This window comes from Pinus tabuliformis, chromosome Q (assembly GCF_031772625.1).
Source record: "Pinus tabuliformis cultivar Carrire ecotype Pingquan chromosome Q, CPIR1, whole genome shotgun sequence".
Taxonomy (NCBI): domain Eukaryota; kingdom Viridiplantae; phylum Streptophyta; class Pinopsida; order Pinales; family Pinaceae; genus Pinus; species Pinus tabuliformis.
The window spans coordinates 1152065918-1152086000 of NC_142296.1; the positions used below are offsets into that span (position 1 = coordinate 1152065918).

Sequence of the window (20083 nt, forward strand, 5' to 3'; positions counted from 1 at the left end):
TTGTGAATTATATTAACCCATCATTTATCTCACTTATTCCATGGATACATATATTCTGTACTCAAATTATGTCAATTATGTCAATTGTCTCATAATAATCTTAATAGAATAAGATGTCTTACAAAATAATGAATAAGATGAGATTCTTGTTACATAGAGGGGAAAATTTTACAACCTACTATGAGGGTGATGTGTGATTCCATCCCAACTTAAAATGGACACATGATCCCTTTTAAAATATTTTCTAAAAAAAAAATAATATCTATAAATGTAAAAATATTTCACTCTCCATTTATATTGATATTACAATTTGGTATAAAGGAGATGTAGTAAAAATGTTCCACTCACTTTCTACCATAAACAAAATATTTCAATAAACTTAAGGAGTAGCTTAATTTTGTATTATTTTAGATAAAAATAAAATAATTAAAAAAAACTTATATTTTCACTTTTTATACCAAAAATGCACAATTTCTATATTTTTTGAAACTATTTCAATATAAAACATATATATATATATATATTTAAGGAAAAAATAGTAATTTTCATTTTATATTATGAAAATTAGTATTTTTTCTTGGGAAATTATATATATATATATATATATATATATATATATATATATATATATATATATTCTGAAGAAAAAAATAGTAATTTTCATAATATAAAATATTGAAAATTACATGTTGTAGATGTTAAATAAGATATCAAAATTAATTGTGTAATACAACAATTATTGGCTGAAAATTTAGCTATTCAAAATAATCTTTCAAAATAAGATCAGAGCTACCTGACATATATATGTGTACGTATATTAATAACGATTATATATATATATATACCCAATTACTTCGTAATAAAAATAATAAGACAAAAATAATTAATTTATTCTATCTTTAATATAAAATTAATATGTATCACTTAAAAATATTAATATTAATATTAATATTCAACATGGTTATAAATAAAATATTTGATAGAAGAAATTAAGTAATACTGAGATCACTTTAAGAATGTATTGATAACAAAAGGAAATTAATGTGGACAGAGTCCATAAATAGAATATTTCAATGTAAACATTTCAATATCAACTATGCATATATTATATATGGCTTAGAAAATGAAAAAAAAAATATTGTTGTGGTTAAGATATTTCAAGTTTTTTTTTTATTATTATTCTACATTTTGACCCATTTTCAAGTATATTTTTTGGTCAATTTTGTCTAAAATCAAACAAAGATTTGTTAGAATTGGAAGTTAAGTTGTGTAGTTTACACAATCCAAATGCTCAATGAGATTTTCAAGTCTTTGAATTCATTTATTCATTAAAAAAAAACAATTTAAATTATATATATATCCTACATCTATCAAGGATCAAATTTCTAGAAGTACGAATAAGTTTTCAAGTTTTGCAGTTTAAGAAATTTGATCCAAAACTTGTTCAGATGGATTTATAGTGGTATGTCTAATATTTTTCACACTTAAATGACACACTTATAAACATGATTTGAAATTGATTATTAATCCTCAATTTTCATGGGACCTTGCCAAATTAGAATTAATGTTCTATAATAATTTAACTAATTAGTTGTGGGTTAGTAGTTTGAATGCTTGGGAGCATAGTCCATTTGGATTCAATTTTAAGGAATATGTATAGCTCCTTATAAATAAGACTTCAATAGTAGGCATCCCTTGGGATAGAGTCCACTCAATAGGGTTAGAGCCTTTTTCCTCTAGCTAAGTCATATTGGTATATTTGACTTGTAAACTACTTAATATATTTTTGGTATTATAGATAGGTTTAGAACATCTAAGTGCTTGCTAAATCATAAGTGATTGGTATATTTAAAATATAAACTATTGGATATACTCTTGGTATTATAATGATAAACAAAAACTTTAATCTTAAATTTCACCCAAATTACTCCAATAAATTATCAATTCAACATAATTAAAAATAATAATTCAAATTATTTAATTTTATAATAACTATCTTTCAAATCCCATCATAAAATAAACTTTATATTATTAGATTAAAAAATCAAATCAAACATTATCGTTATTTAAAAATTAATAAATATTAGAAATGAAAAGTAGAAAACTTTTTTATAGTTAATTTTTTATTTCAAATAAATAAAATTTAAAATTATTTAAATAATATTAATAAATAATTTTATTTTTTATTTTCAAACACCAAGTTATATGGACATATTCCCTTGCATGTTTCAGGATTTCAAGATGGAAGGGGAAAGATGCTTAGCCTTCTATATGGTCCAACTCATACCGAGGTCCGACACCTTCTAGGGCCCGTCTTTGCCCCGTCTTGCCTGCTTGCCGAGGATAACATAACGTAAAATGACCCTACACACCTCATTACTTACATCTTCTAATTGGGGAAATTAATCTCTTTAATGTTATAATCATATTCTAAAAATTAATCTCTTTAATGTTATAATCATATTCTAAAACTTTTAGTATATTAAAAGTCAGAATATTCAGAAACTAATTAATTGAGTTCATAGAAGTAAAATTATTCTTAAAAAATCAGTGTATAGTTAAAAAAATCATCAATGAGATAAACGTTTGGATATAAGAGTTATCGTTGAATTGTAGACCATCTTATTGCCCTTAAAATCATTGCAAAGAAGTGTATTATAATAAAATAATTTTTTATTTCGCTTAATCATTGCAAGAAGTGCATTATAATAAAATCAATTCTTTTTATTTCGCTTTATTGACTTTAAGAAAGCATTTGAATAAATAAGAGGAATTATAATTTATTTTTGAGTTGAGCTCTGCTCCAATAAAGTTGCATAAGGACATTATTCACAAAATTAGGAACACTCAAGGTTGGTGGCAAGAAATTAATCGTAATGCAAAAGTTAAACAAGGTCTTTCCATGTCCCCTATTTTTATCTTTTTTAGTCCCTGCCATCTGGCAATCGGTAAGGACTATAGTAATCGTTAATCTTCGACTTAGCATTAGTTTACAGTTTTTTTAGTCTGTTATACGACGCTTAGTATAAAGTCCGGAAATGCGCTGTGCAGTGTTCTCCCCAAATAACCAAAGTTTGATTCCCCGCTGAAGCTTTCCCATCTTATTTGGCCTCTTCCCGAGGCGGAAGAGGCCCGAACATAGGTTAAGTTGCTATTTAGGCCCAGTTCATTATGCCTGACCGTCAACGGTCTCGTGTTAATGCTAGCATTAATTCGTTAATTCGTATTATCTGCAAACAGGTATATGCTAAGGTTGCAGGGTATGCTCCGGTTTGGTCTTAACAGGTGTTGTGCAAGGTTTGGTGTTAACGGGTGTTGTGCAAGGTTTGGTGTTAACGGGTGTTGTGCAGCAGGTGCTGCAGGTGTTCGTGCATGCCGGGAGGTGTCATGAACCTGCTCTGCCTCTGTACCCGCTCGTTAAGCTCAGTAGAGTTCCAGGCATAAATAAATGAAAGGGTAAGACTCGTTCCCTCCGATCAACTTGGGGCTGGCTATTAAGGTAAACATTCTTCCTTCGTGACAACCTGTCGCCTGCTGGGCAGGCATCTGAGAATGATTCGAGCCGCACGAAGGGAAACTTTCATGTACAGTTCTTAGGCGGCATAGCTCCACCATAGGTCAGCTAGTACCGGCAGTGTCCTTCCTTTTGTCTATGGAATGCTTCTGTCTATGGAATTCTTTTGTATCAGATGACAAGCTGCACATGAATCAGCAGTAAATTTATGAATCAACAGTAAGTTTATATCTTTATTTTGATGCTAGATTTTAGAAATATATAATCTCACACTTTTAGATTGCAGAATTTTTTGTAATCTCACTCTTGTTTTTGTTTTTCTTATCTTCATTTCAGAATCTAGAAATATTTAACCTATAACAAATCTAGATTGCAGATTCTAGAAAGATCGAATCCATGACAAACTGTAAGTTCTCCTTATCTATAACAAATCTAGATTGCAGATTCTAGAAAGATCGAATCCATGACAAACTGTAAGTTCTCCTTATCTAGATAGCAGATTCTAGAAATATCTTCTTGATTAGAGATTCTAAAAATATCTGATACATGATAATAATTATCTTTATCTCGAATACAAATTTCAGAAATTTCTAACCCATTGACAACCGTTTATCTAGATAGCAGATTCTAGAAATATCTTCTTGATTACAGATTCTAAAAATATCTGATACATGATAATAATTATCTTTATCTCGAATACAAATTTCAGAAATTTCTAACCCATTGACAACCGTGCCAAAGAGCAAAAGGGTCTCTCTGGAGGAGTTCCCAGAGAGCTTCTTCTAGCTGTAGGAGGACAGGAAATTCTCCTGCGACAACAATTGACCCTACTTTGCTACCGAAAGGGGCTAAATGGCAACAAAGGAGATAAAAGGGAGATAAATGGCTCACCGAATTGCACACACGCAACAAAAACAGACTGTGTTTCCTTCGATGGTTGCTTCTTCAACTAGCAGCTCTCGCCTCCAACGCCGAGACAAGATCCCTCCACTTTGGAAGTATCTATACACATGCAGTCTCCTCCGGTTTCTCCATGCCTTCGAAAATTCTTTCATGATCCAATCATCATGGAAGCAGTTACTCTTTCCTACATTGTTTCATTTCTGAGCCAGTGAACCAGTCACCTATAGCTGCTATTGTTTCATTTCTGAGCATCCTTGCAGTTAAGCCAAGTATTACCCAGCTCAATAATATAGTATGGCTCTCTTGCTGTTTAATGATTTGCAGGTTGTCGTGGAGAAAATATGTATCACTTAATAATTTGCAGGGTGCAGTGGAGAATGCACCACTGCTAGTCGTAGCACGGTACCAGAAGCCCTAACACAGAGGCATGGAACAACTCCTTGTTCTGAAACCGAACCCTAATGATTTGCCAAGAGGGAAATAGGCTGTCCAGAATTGCCAAAGCCGGGTTGCCTCAAAATGTCAAACTTTCCGGCAAAAGAAGGGGTTGCCGGAACCATTTGTGCGCCACCGGCAGTCGCTGAACTGGACATAGCCATTGCTCATTTTCTTTTTCACTTTTTTTCTTCAAAGCTTGTGGTACAAGCTGTTCGAACAGCGAACAGAGTGAAGCACAGTACCAGAAGCCGTGACACAGAGGCAGAATTTACGAATATAACACAAATCTCACTAACATCAACTTCAGTCACTGTTCTGCTAGTTGCTGGCTTTTGAACCAGAGACCAGACTGACACAGTGTTTGCTAAAAGTGCTTACAACCGTCACAGAACTTACGAAGACAACGCAAATGTCACTTGCTCGCGAACCTTAAAGCTATATTGACAACTGTTCACAATACATGCAAAGGGATGAATACGACATGGTCCAACAACCCCTAATAACTCTCGACTATACAATTTACATGCCCCAGGGGGTGATGTAGTTCACCTGCGCGTTAGAATTCGTGGCGTTGGAATATAGATTCTCTCGCGCGCCCATATACTTATATATGTGAGACCATAATATAGCTTGGGGCATATGTATGTATCTTATGCCTTCAAAGGGAGTAATGTCACGTGTCAGGCTAAAGACATGAGCATATGTGTGCCATGACCACGATATAACCCAAACAATGGAAATTCATTTCTGGGAACTAAATACAATGTTTTACTGTCAACAATGGGCACAAGAGCTCCGAAACAAATATTATCAAAACCTCTGGCTTCAGACGTTGTCGTGTATATCGTTGTGCCCCCATTGACCAATCTCAGAAGCAACCCTCCCGAGTTGAAGAACTAAGTTCCAACCCATCGCCTTAATTATGTTGGTATTAGTTAGGAATATGCTTATTGTACGCTATTTCTCACGAGTTTACTAACTTATGAATATTTATATAGTATTCAAATTTCAAAGCATAGATATCAAAGTACATATAAGTATAATCGATGCATGTTATTTTAGGAATATTGCTCATTACAGTTTTTCGAAGTGACTCGAGTTCTGTTCATTATGGTCAGAAATTATATTTGCAAGAGTTGGAAACAATTTGCATATGCGAGATGTGGGGTGTGTGGAAGCTTTTATTGTGTGCAAGCCCTCATCTCCAAACTCTTCCACACTTCACTTCTACCAAAACACATGTGCCTATTACACTATAGCGAGCTAAATTTTCATGGTCACATTGCATAACAAGGGCCGCATCAACCAACGCATCTTCACAAACTCATGTGCCCGGGAGTCAGTAGACCTTAAATGTTAACTTGATGCAAGAACTCGCTGCCTCGGAGCTGCCCTTGTTTCATATATATATATAGACAAGTTAAATAATTATTTGGAGAGAGAAAAAAATGTTGGAATGTTTATGGAATAGTTGTTATTATTTTTCTTTACGTTAATGATATTATTTTTATGGGAATAAGTTTATTATCTTTATGAGAAATGAAAAAGCTTAATTAGGCATTACTCTAGTACAAGTATGATTATAAATACTAGGAAAAAAATAGTTATAGCAATCAAATACAAAAATATTATTTATGCTAATTTCGTGTATGATAATAATAGGTTAGAGGACTTAGTGAATTCATACAAAAATATCATAATTGATCTCAAACAAAATCTAAATGATAAATGGAGAGTGGAAATCTCATTATAAATATGAAAATAACCATAAATTAGTGGAGATTTGAATTTGGGAGAAGAGAAAACTAGACACTTTGAGACACTTGTCACTTCTATTATCTTATATTGTTGTGAAGTTTGGAGTTACAACAAGTCTAGAGAATTATGAATAAAGATAGAGAAAGTCCAAAAAATATTGTAACTTATCTTTAAATTAAATTGAATGCACCATGTGATGAGGGTTTATTTCAAAAAGGGCCATTTTTAGAAATATTAATATTTCCAGATCTCAATCCCCACTTCATCACCTCGAGATCATCCCTGTCACACAAGTGCCATATTAATCACCACGTCATCTCTTCAATAGGACAATACCATGCAAACATACCATGTTGACATGCCACATTAACATACTAGTTTGTTACACTACATCGTATCACATTAACATGCCACATAATCAAAGTTTGGTGTTCATGCGATGCAACGTGCATGACACATTATCCTACCACATCACTACAAGGTTTAAGAATCTTCCCCAAGGATTCCTTGTCATATACTACTTACCTAGCTTCTAGATATAGGTTTTTCATGAATTCCACTTATTAGAAATCTTGCATGCCTATAGTTCCTCTACTAATATAATCTAGATACTTAGACTTCGACAGTTAATAGGACTCTGTCATCAACACTTAATGTATTTTAGATGCCTTTGAACTTTCTCGCTAGAAAAATATCGATGTGTAGATCTCGACATTGAATATAATTCATTCTTTGGTATTTAACAAAATTTGGATGCCTCTAGATTTCCTTAATTGAAAATTCAATATTTTTGTTTTGATACTTAAAATCATTTGATCTTCAATACTTAACATATTCCAGGTCATATTATTTCTCTAAATTTTCACTCTCTTTATCCCCTTTCGCCTAGGCCCATGGTCATAGCCCTCATTAGTCCACATAGCCCTCTTAATCCCAAAATTTCCTAAACAAGAAAACTCCTACTCAATGTTTAGTCATATTTTAAAGAACTTAAACCAATATCAAGAAGGAAAAGACTATCCCAAAATACTCATGAAGATTTAGAAATATTTTTAAACATCTAAAGACATCCAAAATGATATCCACAATCAAATCTCTTCTTAGATTATATTAATCAAAGAAAAGGAAAAATAGAAACAAGTAATATTATATCTTGGTTCTTATTTCTTCAATTTTACAAAAATGCAAAGAAGAAAATATAGAGTTATAAAATAGACATTATTTATTTCAAGGTTTAATAAATTTGATAGATTTAATAATTCAAATTATAAGCTAGAAATTTCTCTATTTATTTACCTAGAGCATACTCAACCGGAATAATATAACAAACTAATAGATGTAGAAATAGAAACTTATCTAAATACAACAATGATGATTAGTAAAAACCATAATACTAAGGGATTTCCTCCCAACCATATGTAGTTCTATTATAAAACTCCAACACCTAGCCTCACTCTGATATCACAAGAGTGAATTAGGAACAATGATTTTGAGTTCTACCTATAAAACATTACCCAAGCTAACTTCCACTACTAATTTTTGCAAATGATAGAGTAGATAAAGGTACCCACATTACATGTCTCTCACAACACATGAGGACTTCCTTCTCTACATCTTAATCCCTCATAACTTTTTTCATCTTGTGTTTCTCATAGAAGACATAGAAAGGTCCAATTGATGTCACAAAACTTCTTACAAATTTTATGAGTTGCTAGCTCTTTTAACAAGTATCCACCCTATTTTTAGAGTTGATATGGTCTATATACTTCTAGCACATCATTTTCTCTCATTTTCTTCTCCAAAATTTCTTTCTTTTTTTTTTCTTTTTTTTTTTGGCTTTTTCCCAATTTGTTTCTTCCTATTTGAATTCTCTCATGCATCCCCCAAACAAGTTCCCCTCGCTCATTCGTCTTGTTCCAAGAATGTAGGGAAGACACCCGGTCAAAATATAGAAACAATGGCTTAAAACTAGAAATTGATTTTCTCCACTATTCATAACTTAAATACGGTAAAGATAATAAAATATAATAGATAAAAATAAAATAAAAAAGTCTCTTAAACACTCTTACTTTTCCTCAATTTTCATATGATAATCTTTATATAGAGATGGATGATCTCCTAGTCGTCATCATCATTTTATTAACTACAAAACTGAAATATTTACACATGAAATACCATCGTATATCTAACTCACCAAAAATTTAAAATATTCCTACATAATTTTTAACTAAATTCGATTATAAATTTTACATATTTTTTCCGTACTATATATATATATAAACACAATATTCCTATATTATATAAAATTATAAAAGAAAGCACTATTCTCACAACAATAACTCTTATCATTAAACATGAAAATAAATTTGTTAATAAATCATAAAATAATAATATAAATAACATGTTTACATGATGTTTAATGAGAATCATTTTGACAACTAAATACATCATTGTTTTTACGTTATAATATTGGCTTATCTCCTAAAATGTTATTGTTTGTGGGAATGCCTTACTCAAAACATCACTGGTCCATGTGGCATGTTTGGCATACCCTACTTTTTTTTTGGCTTGATCAACGGATGTCCTTCACCCTTAGCGGAAGGTGGTGAAGAGGCAGATGAGAAGTCTCTTCAACACTGTCATACCATTTGGATAGAATCGAATCTCCTGGGGAAAAATTAAATCTGACAACCAGGCGCCAAAGCTCCTCATAAAATGATGGTGCAGAAACCAAGCAGGAACATTAAAATAAAATAAAAAGAGTCACAGACTTTAGGTTGCCACAACCGGATGCAAGCGAATGATCAAATAATAAAATATATGGAGAAGCGTCCATCGCGGCCACAATCACATGCAGTGGTGTATTAGGAAATTCCATAAGCTTGACAACGCACCTATTTATAGTAACGCGAGGCATGAGCTATTCATCACATATAGCTGCTGCAATTTTCTTCCGTCGCCACATTCGCCTTCGCTTCGTACTGATGCAGGAGCATCGACATTAGCCAGCAATGTGGAGGATTGTTCACATGTTGTGGCTAATCACAGTGAAATTTATTTACTGTTACGTAGAAGGATGACTTCTCAAATTGTTAGTTATTGTAATAAATAAGACATTGTTTTATTTAGATTGGGGATAAGATTTGTTAGCTTAGGTGTGCATGAAAACTAAGAGATAGAAGATTGCTGTTAAGATCTTTTAGAAATAGAATATTATTGTTAGATTTTGTTAGAGAAATTATGGAGTTAAAAAGGGGAAAATATAATCGTGTATAGAGAAGAGAGTGAGGCTGGGTGTGGAGCGAGAGCTCAAAGTGTGGTGGACTGTATTTGGTAACAGAGGTCATTTTATGGTGTAATCTGGCCAAGGCCGAGACCCTGTATTTTATGAATAAATCCAGTATTCTGTGCAGTGCTTTGTTTATTCGGCCCGTGGAGGCCTTGTGTGTTTGGTTGCCTTTTTAACTTTATGCAGTTTCGATCTGTCTGGGTTTTATTCATAAACATAAGAATGCTTGTGCTTAAGGCAAGTCTGGCATAGCTAAAGTCCGTAAACGGAAAAGTCCATTTACATAGAGAATCGGTGCCAAAACCCCTTAGCGGAGCACTGAACGGACTTGAAATAATATTAAGGTTTCCTTCGGAACTCATCGGGTCCATGTAGTTCTATCGCATCGGAACTTCGGCGAAATCCCATCGCATTGGAGCATCGGCGGAACGATATCGCATTAGAAACCTTAGTAATGAAATCGGACGCGATATTTTATATATCGGGTTGAATTCCCAAGTCGGGTCTAGAGCATCGGCGGAACGATATCGCATCAGAAACCTTAGTGATGAAAGCGGACGCGATATTTTATATATCGGGTTGAATTCCCAAGTCGAGTCCGGTTCTATATCAGCGGATGCATATATGTGTATAGCGCATCGATCGATCGCCGATCGCCGACGAAATACTATTGGGCGGAGGTGGATGCGACAGAAACATCAAACTGTAGTGAATTATAGATTGCGCCAACAACCTCATCGGGGTCATCAGGTCCGCGATATAAAGTTTATGGTTGCGACGGCCGATATCGGACCTGCCGATAGATTATAAAGGCACATATATATATTTATAAGTCCGGCATTTTGGAAAAGCGGGGTTTGGTATTGTTCCATATAATTATATATATGTGGGCACGGTTATAAAACGAGGGTTTTATATATATATGGTTTCCACGTATTTATGGTGGGTCGCTCCCGATACATGTATTTATGATGGGTCGCTCCCGATAGATGGATGATGGGCGTGCAGGCTTTAAAGCTCATGAGTGGTGGCTTCCGATAGGGGAAAAAGGCTCCTGTAGTGTTGTAAATCCATGATTGAAAGGCTAAAGGCCTAAGAGCGCTTCCATTGGGACTTTGTGGTTCTTAACCATAAGTCCAAGATTTGAATTATTTATGCAAAAAGGGGAATTTTGGGTAATATCCAAGACTCATTTTCATCATTTTGGTGTCAGAGCAGAAGAGATAGTGTTTACAGTAAAGATGCCGCCAAGGAGAGGAATTGGTCGAGGGAGACCAAAACCAAATGTAGTTTTGATAGAAGAAGTGCGGAGTTTGCGTGCACGAATGGAGGCAATGGAAACAACCCAAAGAAGAGCGCCTGACGAGGGAGCTGAGAGTCCTGCAGAAGAATCTGATACAGATGTGGAAGCAGAAGAAGAGAATGAAAATATCAAAACCCTGAATATGCTGGCAAAGGTTGGAGGCAAACATAAAGTGGAGATTCCTATGTATGAAGGGAGTTTGAATGCCGAGAAGCTCATGGGTTGGATCAGATCCATAGATCAGTACTTCGATTAGGAAGAGGTTGAAGAGAACAAGAAGGTAAAATTTGTAGTAACTAGATTGAAAGGTCATGCAGCCATCTGGTGGGACGAGGTACAGACATCAAGAACGAGAAAGGGGAAATCTAAGATCAAGCAGTGGGATAAAATGGTAAGTAAACTGAAAGCCAAGTTTTTCCCGAAAGATTATCATTTGAATCTTTTTAAGCAGATGCAAAATCTGAAGCAAAAAGGAATGTCTGTTAAAGAATATACTGAAAAATTTTACAGAATAAGTATCAGAACAGGGCATGTAGAGGATGATTTGAAAAAAGTAGCTAGATATGTTAATGGGCTAAGGTATGAGATCCAAAATAAGATTGGTCTGTTAAGTCTGAAAACTGTTGAGGATGCCTATCAAGCAAGATTGAAGGCAAAAGAGAAGATATTAAGAAAACAAAGTCAAAGGAACAGAGGAAAGAGCTCAGCAAGAGGTAGAGGAGTTGTCTGATCTAGAGGAACACAACATCAAATTGACACAGGGAGTTCAAGCAGCAGATCACCACAGATGGGTGAATCTAGTAGAGGGAGATTCGTGCCCAGAGGAAGAGGGTGAGGAAGAGATGTTAGGTGTTATACCTGTGGAGAATGGGGACATATGTCACGAGACTGTCCTCGTAACAAGTCAGCAAGCCAGAGGGGTGCAAATGTGGCTGAGGCAGAGCCAGAACCACCTCGACTTGTAGAAGAACCATCGGAAGAAGGTGAAGCATTGCTGCTTAGAAGAACTTTGTTAAGATCAGAAAAGGAGATTGGAGAACCTGCACAAAGGAAGAACTTGTTCAGGACTACGTGCAAGTCAAAGGGTAAGTGCTGTAAGGTTATAATTGATAGTAGGAGTACTGACAATCTTGTGTCTACAGAGATGGTGGAAAAGCTCAGATTAACAAGGAAATCACATCCTGCACCTTACAAAGTATCTTGGCTACAGAAGGGTCATCAAGTCATTGTGATAGAGCAGTGTAATGTGGAAATGCAGATCGGCACATACAAAGACGTGATCTTATGTGACATAATGCCCATGGATGTATGTCATATGTTATTGGGAAGACTGTGGCAATTTGACAGGAAGGCGATTCATGATGGGAGAAGGAATACATATACTATAGAGAAGGACAGAGTTAAACATACGTTGCTGCCAGTAAAGAATGATGTTGACAAAGAGCTGCCTGAAAATAGTATTATGTTGATGAGTGGCAAGGAACTGCTACAAGAGGTTGATAAAAGCGAAGAGGTGCATTTCGCTATTGTAGGAAGGCCAAAGGTAATTTTAACCTCCACCAATTTAAATGATTTTCCTGAAGAAATTCAATCTTTGTTAAATAGTTACATGGATATCATTGTGGATGAATCGCCGAATGAATTACCACCGATTAGGAGTATAAGTCACCATATCGACTTAATACCAGGAGAAAGTCTACCTAATAAAGCTGCATATAGATTAACTCCTCAAGAAAATGCAGAGGTTGCAAGACAGGTTCAAGAGTTAATGGACAAGGGACTGATCCGAGAAAGTCTGAGTCTGTGTGCTATGCCAACGGTGCTTAGTCTGAAAAAGGGAGGAGAATGGCGCATGTGCACCGATTCCAGAGCTATCAATAAGATAACAGTCAGGTATAGATTTCCTTTGCCCAGAATGGATGATTTAATGGACTGTTTAAGTGGATCCAGGTATTTTACAAAGATAGATTTAAAAAGCGGGTATCATCAGATTAGAATTCGGGAAGGCGATGAATGGAAGACAACGTTCAAAACAAATAGTGGATTGTATGAGTGGTTAGTGATGCCTTTTGGGCTCACTAATGCGCCCAGCACATTCATGAGACTAATGAACGAGGTCCTGAAAGAATATACAGGTAAATTTGTTGTTGTTTACCTTGATGATATTCTGGTTTTCAGCAAAAGTAAAGAGGAACATTTGGAACATTTGAAGTTAGTCTTGAAAACACTGCAGAAGGAAAAACTACTAATTAACTTGAAGAAATGTAGTTTCATGAAAGAGGAGTTGGTATATTTGGGGTTTGTGATTTCCAGAGAAGGTTTAAAAATGGATCCGGAAAAGGTACAAGCAATCAGAAACTGGCCTACTCCCAGGAGTGTATTCGAGGTAAGAAGTTTCCATGGACTTGCTAGTTTTTACAGGAAGTTTATAAAAGGGTTCAGTCAAGTTTGTGCACCAATCCTTGAGACAATCAGGGAGGTCAATCAGCCATTTCAATGGACAGAAGCAGCCGACAAGAATTTGAATTTGTTGAAAAGAAAGATAACAGAAAAGCCTATTCTAGCATTGCCAAATTTTGAGAAAGTCTTTCAAGTGGAAACTGATGCAAGTGGAGAAGCAATTGGGGCGGTGTTGAGCCAGGAGAAAAGATCGATAACGTATTTCAGCGAGAAATTAAATGATGCGAAAAGGAGATATTCTTCATATGAAAAATAATTCTACGTTATTGTGCAGACGTTGAAAAAGTGGAGGCATTACTTACTGCCAAAGGAATTCATTTTATATTCAGATAATCATGCTTTGCAATTCATTAATAATCAGCCAAAGTTAAATCAGAAGCATGCCAAGTGGGTAGAATTTCTACAAAGTTTCACTTTTGTAATAAAGCACAAAAGTGGTAAGTCTAATAAAGTGGCAGATGCGTTGAGCAGGGTAAGTTTTCTTTTGCAAGAATTCAAAGTGGGTGTTGTAGGTTTTGATGAGATGATAGAAATGTATCATGATGATGAGGATTTTAGAGATATCTACACGACAGTGCATAATCCAATGAGCCATAACAGAAGTCAATGGACGGACTACCTTATTCAAGGATGCCTGTTATTTAAGAGCAACAAATTATGCATTCCTAAATGTTCAATGAGAGAAAACATCATTAAAGAAAAGCACAGTGGAGGATTGTCTGGTCATTTTGGACAAGACAAAACTTTCACTCAGGTGAATGCTTTTTATTATTGGCCTAAAATGCAAACTGATGTTAAAACGTTTGTTGAGAAATGCAAGGTATGTCAGTATGCCAAAGGAAGGAGTCAAAATACAGGTCTATATCAGCCATTTCCCATACCAGATCGACCATGGGATGTAGTGAGTATGGACTTTGTTCTGGGTTTACCAAAAACTCAGAGAGGAAATGATTCTATATATGTTGTTGTAGACAGATTTTCAAAAATGGCCCATTTTATTGCTTGTAAGAAGACTAGCGATGCTACACACATAGCCAATTTGTTCTTTTCTGAGATTGTAAGATTGCATGGTTTACCTGTGAGCATTGTATCAGATTGGGATACAAAATTTGTAGGGCATTTCTGGAGAACACTTTGGAAGAAACTGGGAAGTAAACTTAGTTTTAGTTCAGGCTACCATCCTCAGACCGATGGACAAACTGAAGTTGTGAACAAAAGCTTGGGAAATATATTAAGAACTCTGGTTCATCAGAATCCCAAACAGTGGGATTTGGCATTAGCTCAAGCTGAATTTGCTTACAATGATACACCAAACCGAAGCACAGGAATGACTCCATTCCATATTGTCTTTGGAATGCATCCGAGAGGAGTATATGAACTCAGAGATTTGGGAAAACAGGAAGCCAGAAGTGCAAGTGCTGAAGATTTTGCTGAACAAATGCAAAAGTTACAAGAAGAAGTCAAAGATAAATTACAGGAAAGCAGCAGAAGATATAAACAGAGAGCAGATCTGAAAAGGAGAGAAAAAGAATTTCAAGTAGGAGATTTAGTCATAGCATATTTGAGGAAGGAAAGATTTCCTACAAGGACTTATAATAAACTGAAATTGAAGAAAATAGGACCCTGTAAAATCAAAAGGAAATTTTCAGCTAATGCATATGAGATTGAGATACCAGAAGGGATCGGAATATCCCCCATTTTTAATATTGCAGACTTGTATCCATTCAGAGAGGCAGAAACAAAGTTGCAGAAAGAAGTCACAGGTGATGAAATTCAAACTGTGGATTGGGAGGAACAAGTACCAAAAGCATCTCAAAAAGAACTTGAAGCTATTTTAGACCAAAGAGTATCTAAGAAAACCAGAGGGCAGATATATTTCCAATATCTAGTCAAGTGGAAGGAGCAGCCAGTGGAAGATTTCAGTTGGTTGACAACAGCTGAACTACATAAATATGGAGTGAGTCCTGAAGGTTTGAAGGACAAATATTTTCTTCCCCGGGTGTCTGATGCAGGAGCATCGACATTAGCCAGCAATGTGGAGGATTGTCCACATGTTGTGGCTAATCACAGTTAAATTCATTTACTGTTACCGAGAAGGATGACTTCTCAAATTGTTAGTTATTGTAATAAATAAGGCATTGTTTTATTTAGATTGGGGATAATATTTGTTAGCTTAGGTGTGCATGAAAGCTAAGAGATAGAAGATTGCTGTTAAGATCTCTTAGAAATAGAATATTATTGTTAGATTTTGTTAGAGAAATTATGGAGTTAAAAAGGGGAAAATATAATCGTGTACAGAGAAGAGAGTGAGGCTGGGTGTGGAGCGAGAGCTCAAAGTGTGGTGGACTGTATTTGGTAACAGAGGTCATTTTATGGTGTAATCTGGCCAAGGCCGAGACCCTGTATTTTATGAATAAATCCAGTATTCTGTGCAGTGCTTTGTTTATTCGGCCCGTGGAGGCCTTGTGTGTTTGGTTGCCTTTTTAACTTTATGCAGTTTCGATCTGTCTGGGTTTTATTCATAAACATAAAAATTCTTGTGCTTAAGGCAAGTCTGGCATAGCTAAAGTCTGTAAATGGAAAAGTCCATTTACATAGAGAATCGGAGCCAAAACCCCTTAGCGGAGCACTGAATGGACTTGAAATAATATTAAGGTTTCCTTCAGAACTCATCGGGTCCGTGTAGTTCTATCGCATCGGAACTTCGGCGAAATCCCATCGCATCGGAGCATCGACGGAACGATATCGCATCGGAAACCTTAGTAATGAAATCGGACGCGATATTTTATATATCGGGTTGAATTCCCAAGTCGGGTCTGGAGCATCGGCGGAACGATATCGCATCGGAAATCTTAGTAATGAAAGCGGACGCGATATTTTATATATTGGGTTGAATTCCCAAGTCGGGTCTGGTTCTATATCGGCGGATGCATATATGTGTATAGCGCATCGAGCGATCGCCGACGAAATACTATTGGGCGGCGGTGGATGCGACAGAAACATTAAACTATAGTGAATTGTAGATCGGGTCCGCAACCTCATCGGGGTCATCGGGTCCGCGATATAAAGTTTATGGTTGCAACGGCCGATATCGGACCTGTCGATAGATTATAAAGGCACATATATATATTTATAAGTTCGGCATTTTGGAAAAGCGGGGTTTGGTATTGTTCCATATAATTATATATATGTGGGCACGGTTATAAAACGGGGGTTATATATATATATGGTTTCCACGTATTTATGGTGGGTCGCTCCCGATACATGTATTTATGATGGGTCGCTCCCGATAAATGGATGATGGGCATGCGGGCTTTAAAGCTCATGAGTGGTGGCTTCCAATAGGGGAAAAAGGCTCCAGTAGTGTTGTAAATCCATGATTGAAAGGCTAAAGGCCTAAAAGCGCTTCCGTTGGGACTTTGTGGTTCTTAACCATAAGTCCAAGATTTGAATTATTTATGCAAGAAGGGGAATTTTGGGTAATATCCAAGACTCCTTTTCATCACGTACCAAACCTTAGTCGTTACACATTATGAATACGTCTCGAGTTCGAATCACCATGGATCCATCAGCTAAGATGCTTTTAGTTATCGTATTTACTGTGATACTGGCTTCGGCAGCAGCAACAGCAGACGTGGCGGATTTATCCGAAGCTCTGTGTTTCGTCGCTCTCTTCCCACGCAGGATTTTTGAAGGCCAAGCAGAGCAATCTCGTGAAGGCAGCCGTGACCGTGAGCTTCGTTAATGCCCGCAACGTTTCTACGTGGGCTGCCGGTCTCAAAGCCAGAGGCGCCATGATGACGATGAGTGAAAGAGAAAACGCAACGCTTAAGGATTGTATTGGGAATTACAGGGACGCGACGAACGAGATTAGCAGATCTCTGGCACAGCTGAAGAAATTAAATCCGAAGGCATTCAAGTTTCAGATGAGCAAAGTCGAGACGTGGATGAGCGCTGCTCTGACAGACCACGACTCTTACCTCAATGGCTTTCAGGATCTCAACGCCGCCGGGAAAGTTACGGCCATGGTCACGGCCCTCGTGCGGAATGTGTGCAAATTGATCAGTAACGCCCTCGCTCTCATCAACGGATTCGCTGCCAGGGGAGGAGGATATAATTAATTACATGTCTGAAGCCAGAAACCTTCAACGTCTAAATATATTTTCAGTATTTTATAGAACATGCAGACTCTAGCTTTTTGTCCTCATTCCTCCAGTTTTTGTCCAAAAAAAATTGGATTGTAAAATTTTCGCAATCCTAATATAAACTTGAATGCAGATGCCTAGAGGCGGTAATTTGTAATGCATACAACTTCTTTAGATTTTCTCATTTAATGGCTGCATTGTTTCAACATGTCTAACCGATTTGCAGCGGATATTTATGTCAATTAGGATTATTTTAGATGCTTGGAGGGTGAAATGGAATAGTAATATGATAGATATTTGCAATATTGACAATATACTTGTTACCCCTGTTTGAAAAGCATATATTTAAACTCATTTTATTCCCGAGTAATGACTCGTTTATTCCCAAATATTCCCAAATAATGCAGATATTACTAGAAAAAGAAATTAATTCTTACATATTCAAAATAAGAAATATTATAAGGGTACAAGAATTTTCTAAGCCATGAAAAAGATTCAACATAATGATACATTAATTGGTTTTTCAAGACAAACAACGAACAACCTTCTCAATGACAATCTTAACAAATGAGGCAACCTGGATTTTTCATGTGAGAATGCTTTGTTTTTCTTAATATTCGAGTACGATTAAATAATTTATAAATAGGGTTTAGGAAAATTTCTTCGAGTTTTATTATTGGTTTCCTCTCAAGATCGATAAATAGGTTTTCTGATTTGAAATTCATATATATATATATATATATATATATAAATACATATATAAAATGAATTAAATTAGCATAATTATGTTTAGTAAGGTGGTTGATCTGCATTATTTTCATATTTATTGATTTAAATATATCTATCATATTAGTAAATGTGAATGTGAACAATAGTAGTAAATGTGAATGTGTTATTTGACTAGCAGGTGGGGTTAATTTATTGACCATAGTTGAGCATGGTTGAAGAGGATTGATGAATTTGATCAAAATGTTAATGTTAAAAATGTTTATATTCTATTGATATTAATGTTAATTTCAATGTTAAAATTAACATTAGCATTAATATGTTAATATTAATAGGGTCAATTAATTGACCATAGTTGAGCATGGTTGAAGAGGATTGATGAATTTGATCAAAATGTTAATGTTAAAAATGTTTATATTCTATTGATATTAATGTTAATGTTAAAGTTAACATTAACATTAGCATTAATATGTTAATACTAATATTAACATTAACATTACCTTGATGGGGGAAGAGGCTCGTGGTTTAAATTGTGTGGTTTGGCACGGATGGGACCCTTGCTCATAACAAGAGGCGGACGTAAGGTGGGTGGCAGTGACAACTGGAATTGGAGGCATAGAAGTGTCAAGAAGAGCGAAATTTGGTATAAACATTGGGTGGTAGTTTGGTTGCACTGGTTGTGGTTTCAAATTATGGGTGATTGTGTGGGTTACAAAGACAATGTAGTGTATGCATAGGTCCCCAACATGTGCATGCTCGGTGGTCTGGTAAATTCGATTTATGTCATTGCAGTTGGTCGATGGGGATTGTACTGTGGTCTTGTTGGGAAGCATAGCTGCTTAAATTCGGATCTCGGGGAAAGCTTTTGTTGGTGTTTATATTGCTTCTTGTTTTCGGTGACAGGGGACCACTTCATGCTAGTCAAGTTCATGGGTATTTCTAGAGACACAAATTCTGGCACTCCCAATGGGGTTCAAGTAAGTCCTTTCTTACGGGTCTTTGTTTTTAAGCATTTTGTCTTCTCTCGAATTTTGTGAGTGGATTTCATGAGCTTTTATTTATCACCCCACTGGTGGGATGTTGCGTATTGGGTTAAAACTAGTTCAGGGAAGCACTCGCTTCGGTATCTTATGTGTCTTGAGGTGGGGTTCTGGAAATTGATGGTTTGTAGTGGTGAGAGGAGATCCTCTATAATTGTTTGTAGCAACGTAGCCTTAGGAGTGTGGTGGTTAAGCTAGAAGCCTATGTATGTGAAAAGGGAGCTCGCAAGAGTTGGGTTTATTGATACTGTAACTAGGTGTCTTGGTCAAGGGGTTTTTTGGAGTGGAGTGATAGCTAGTTTAAGTTTCTAGTAGTTCGTCGCAGCTGTAGAGATGATTAGGAAGTAGGGCTGAACCCATAGGGGGTTGGGGAGTCATGGATAGACAACAATTCATGGTGGTCAGGTAGATGCGGTAGATGAAAATGGGACTGTTGAGGTAGAGTTTGAGAGGGAATTGGCTCATGACTAGGGCCCTTCTCTTGGACGTGTCAACTAGGCACCATCC

The 20083-nt window shown here is 35.9% G+C and overlaps 1 protein-coding gene across 1 annotated transcript; it reads left to right on the plus strand.

The window, feature by feature from the left end:
* The first annotated feature begins 16958 nt into the window (after positions 1-16958).
* Positions 16959-17786, plus strand: LOC149223714 (21 kDa protein-like). Its single transcript, XM_089387977.1, has 2 exons — positions 16959-17033; positions 17286-17786. Exons 1-2 carry the CDS (start codon positions 16959-16961, stop codon positions 17784-17786), a joined length of 576 nt encoding a protein of 191 aa, XP_089244103.1.
* The last annotated feature ends 2297 nt before the right edge of the window (positions 17787-20083 follow it).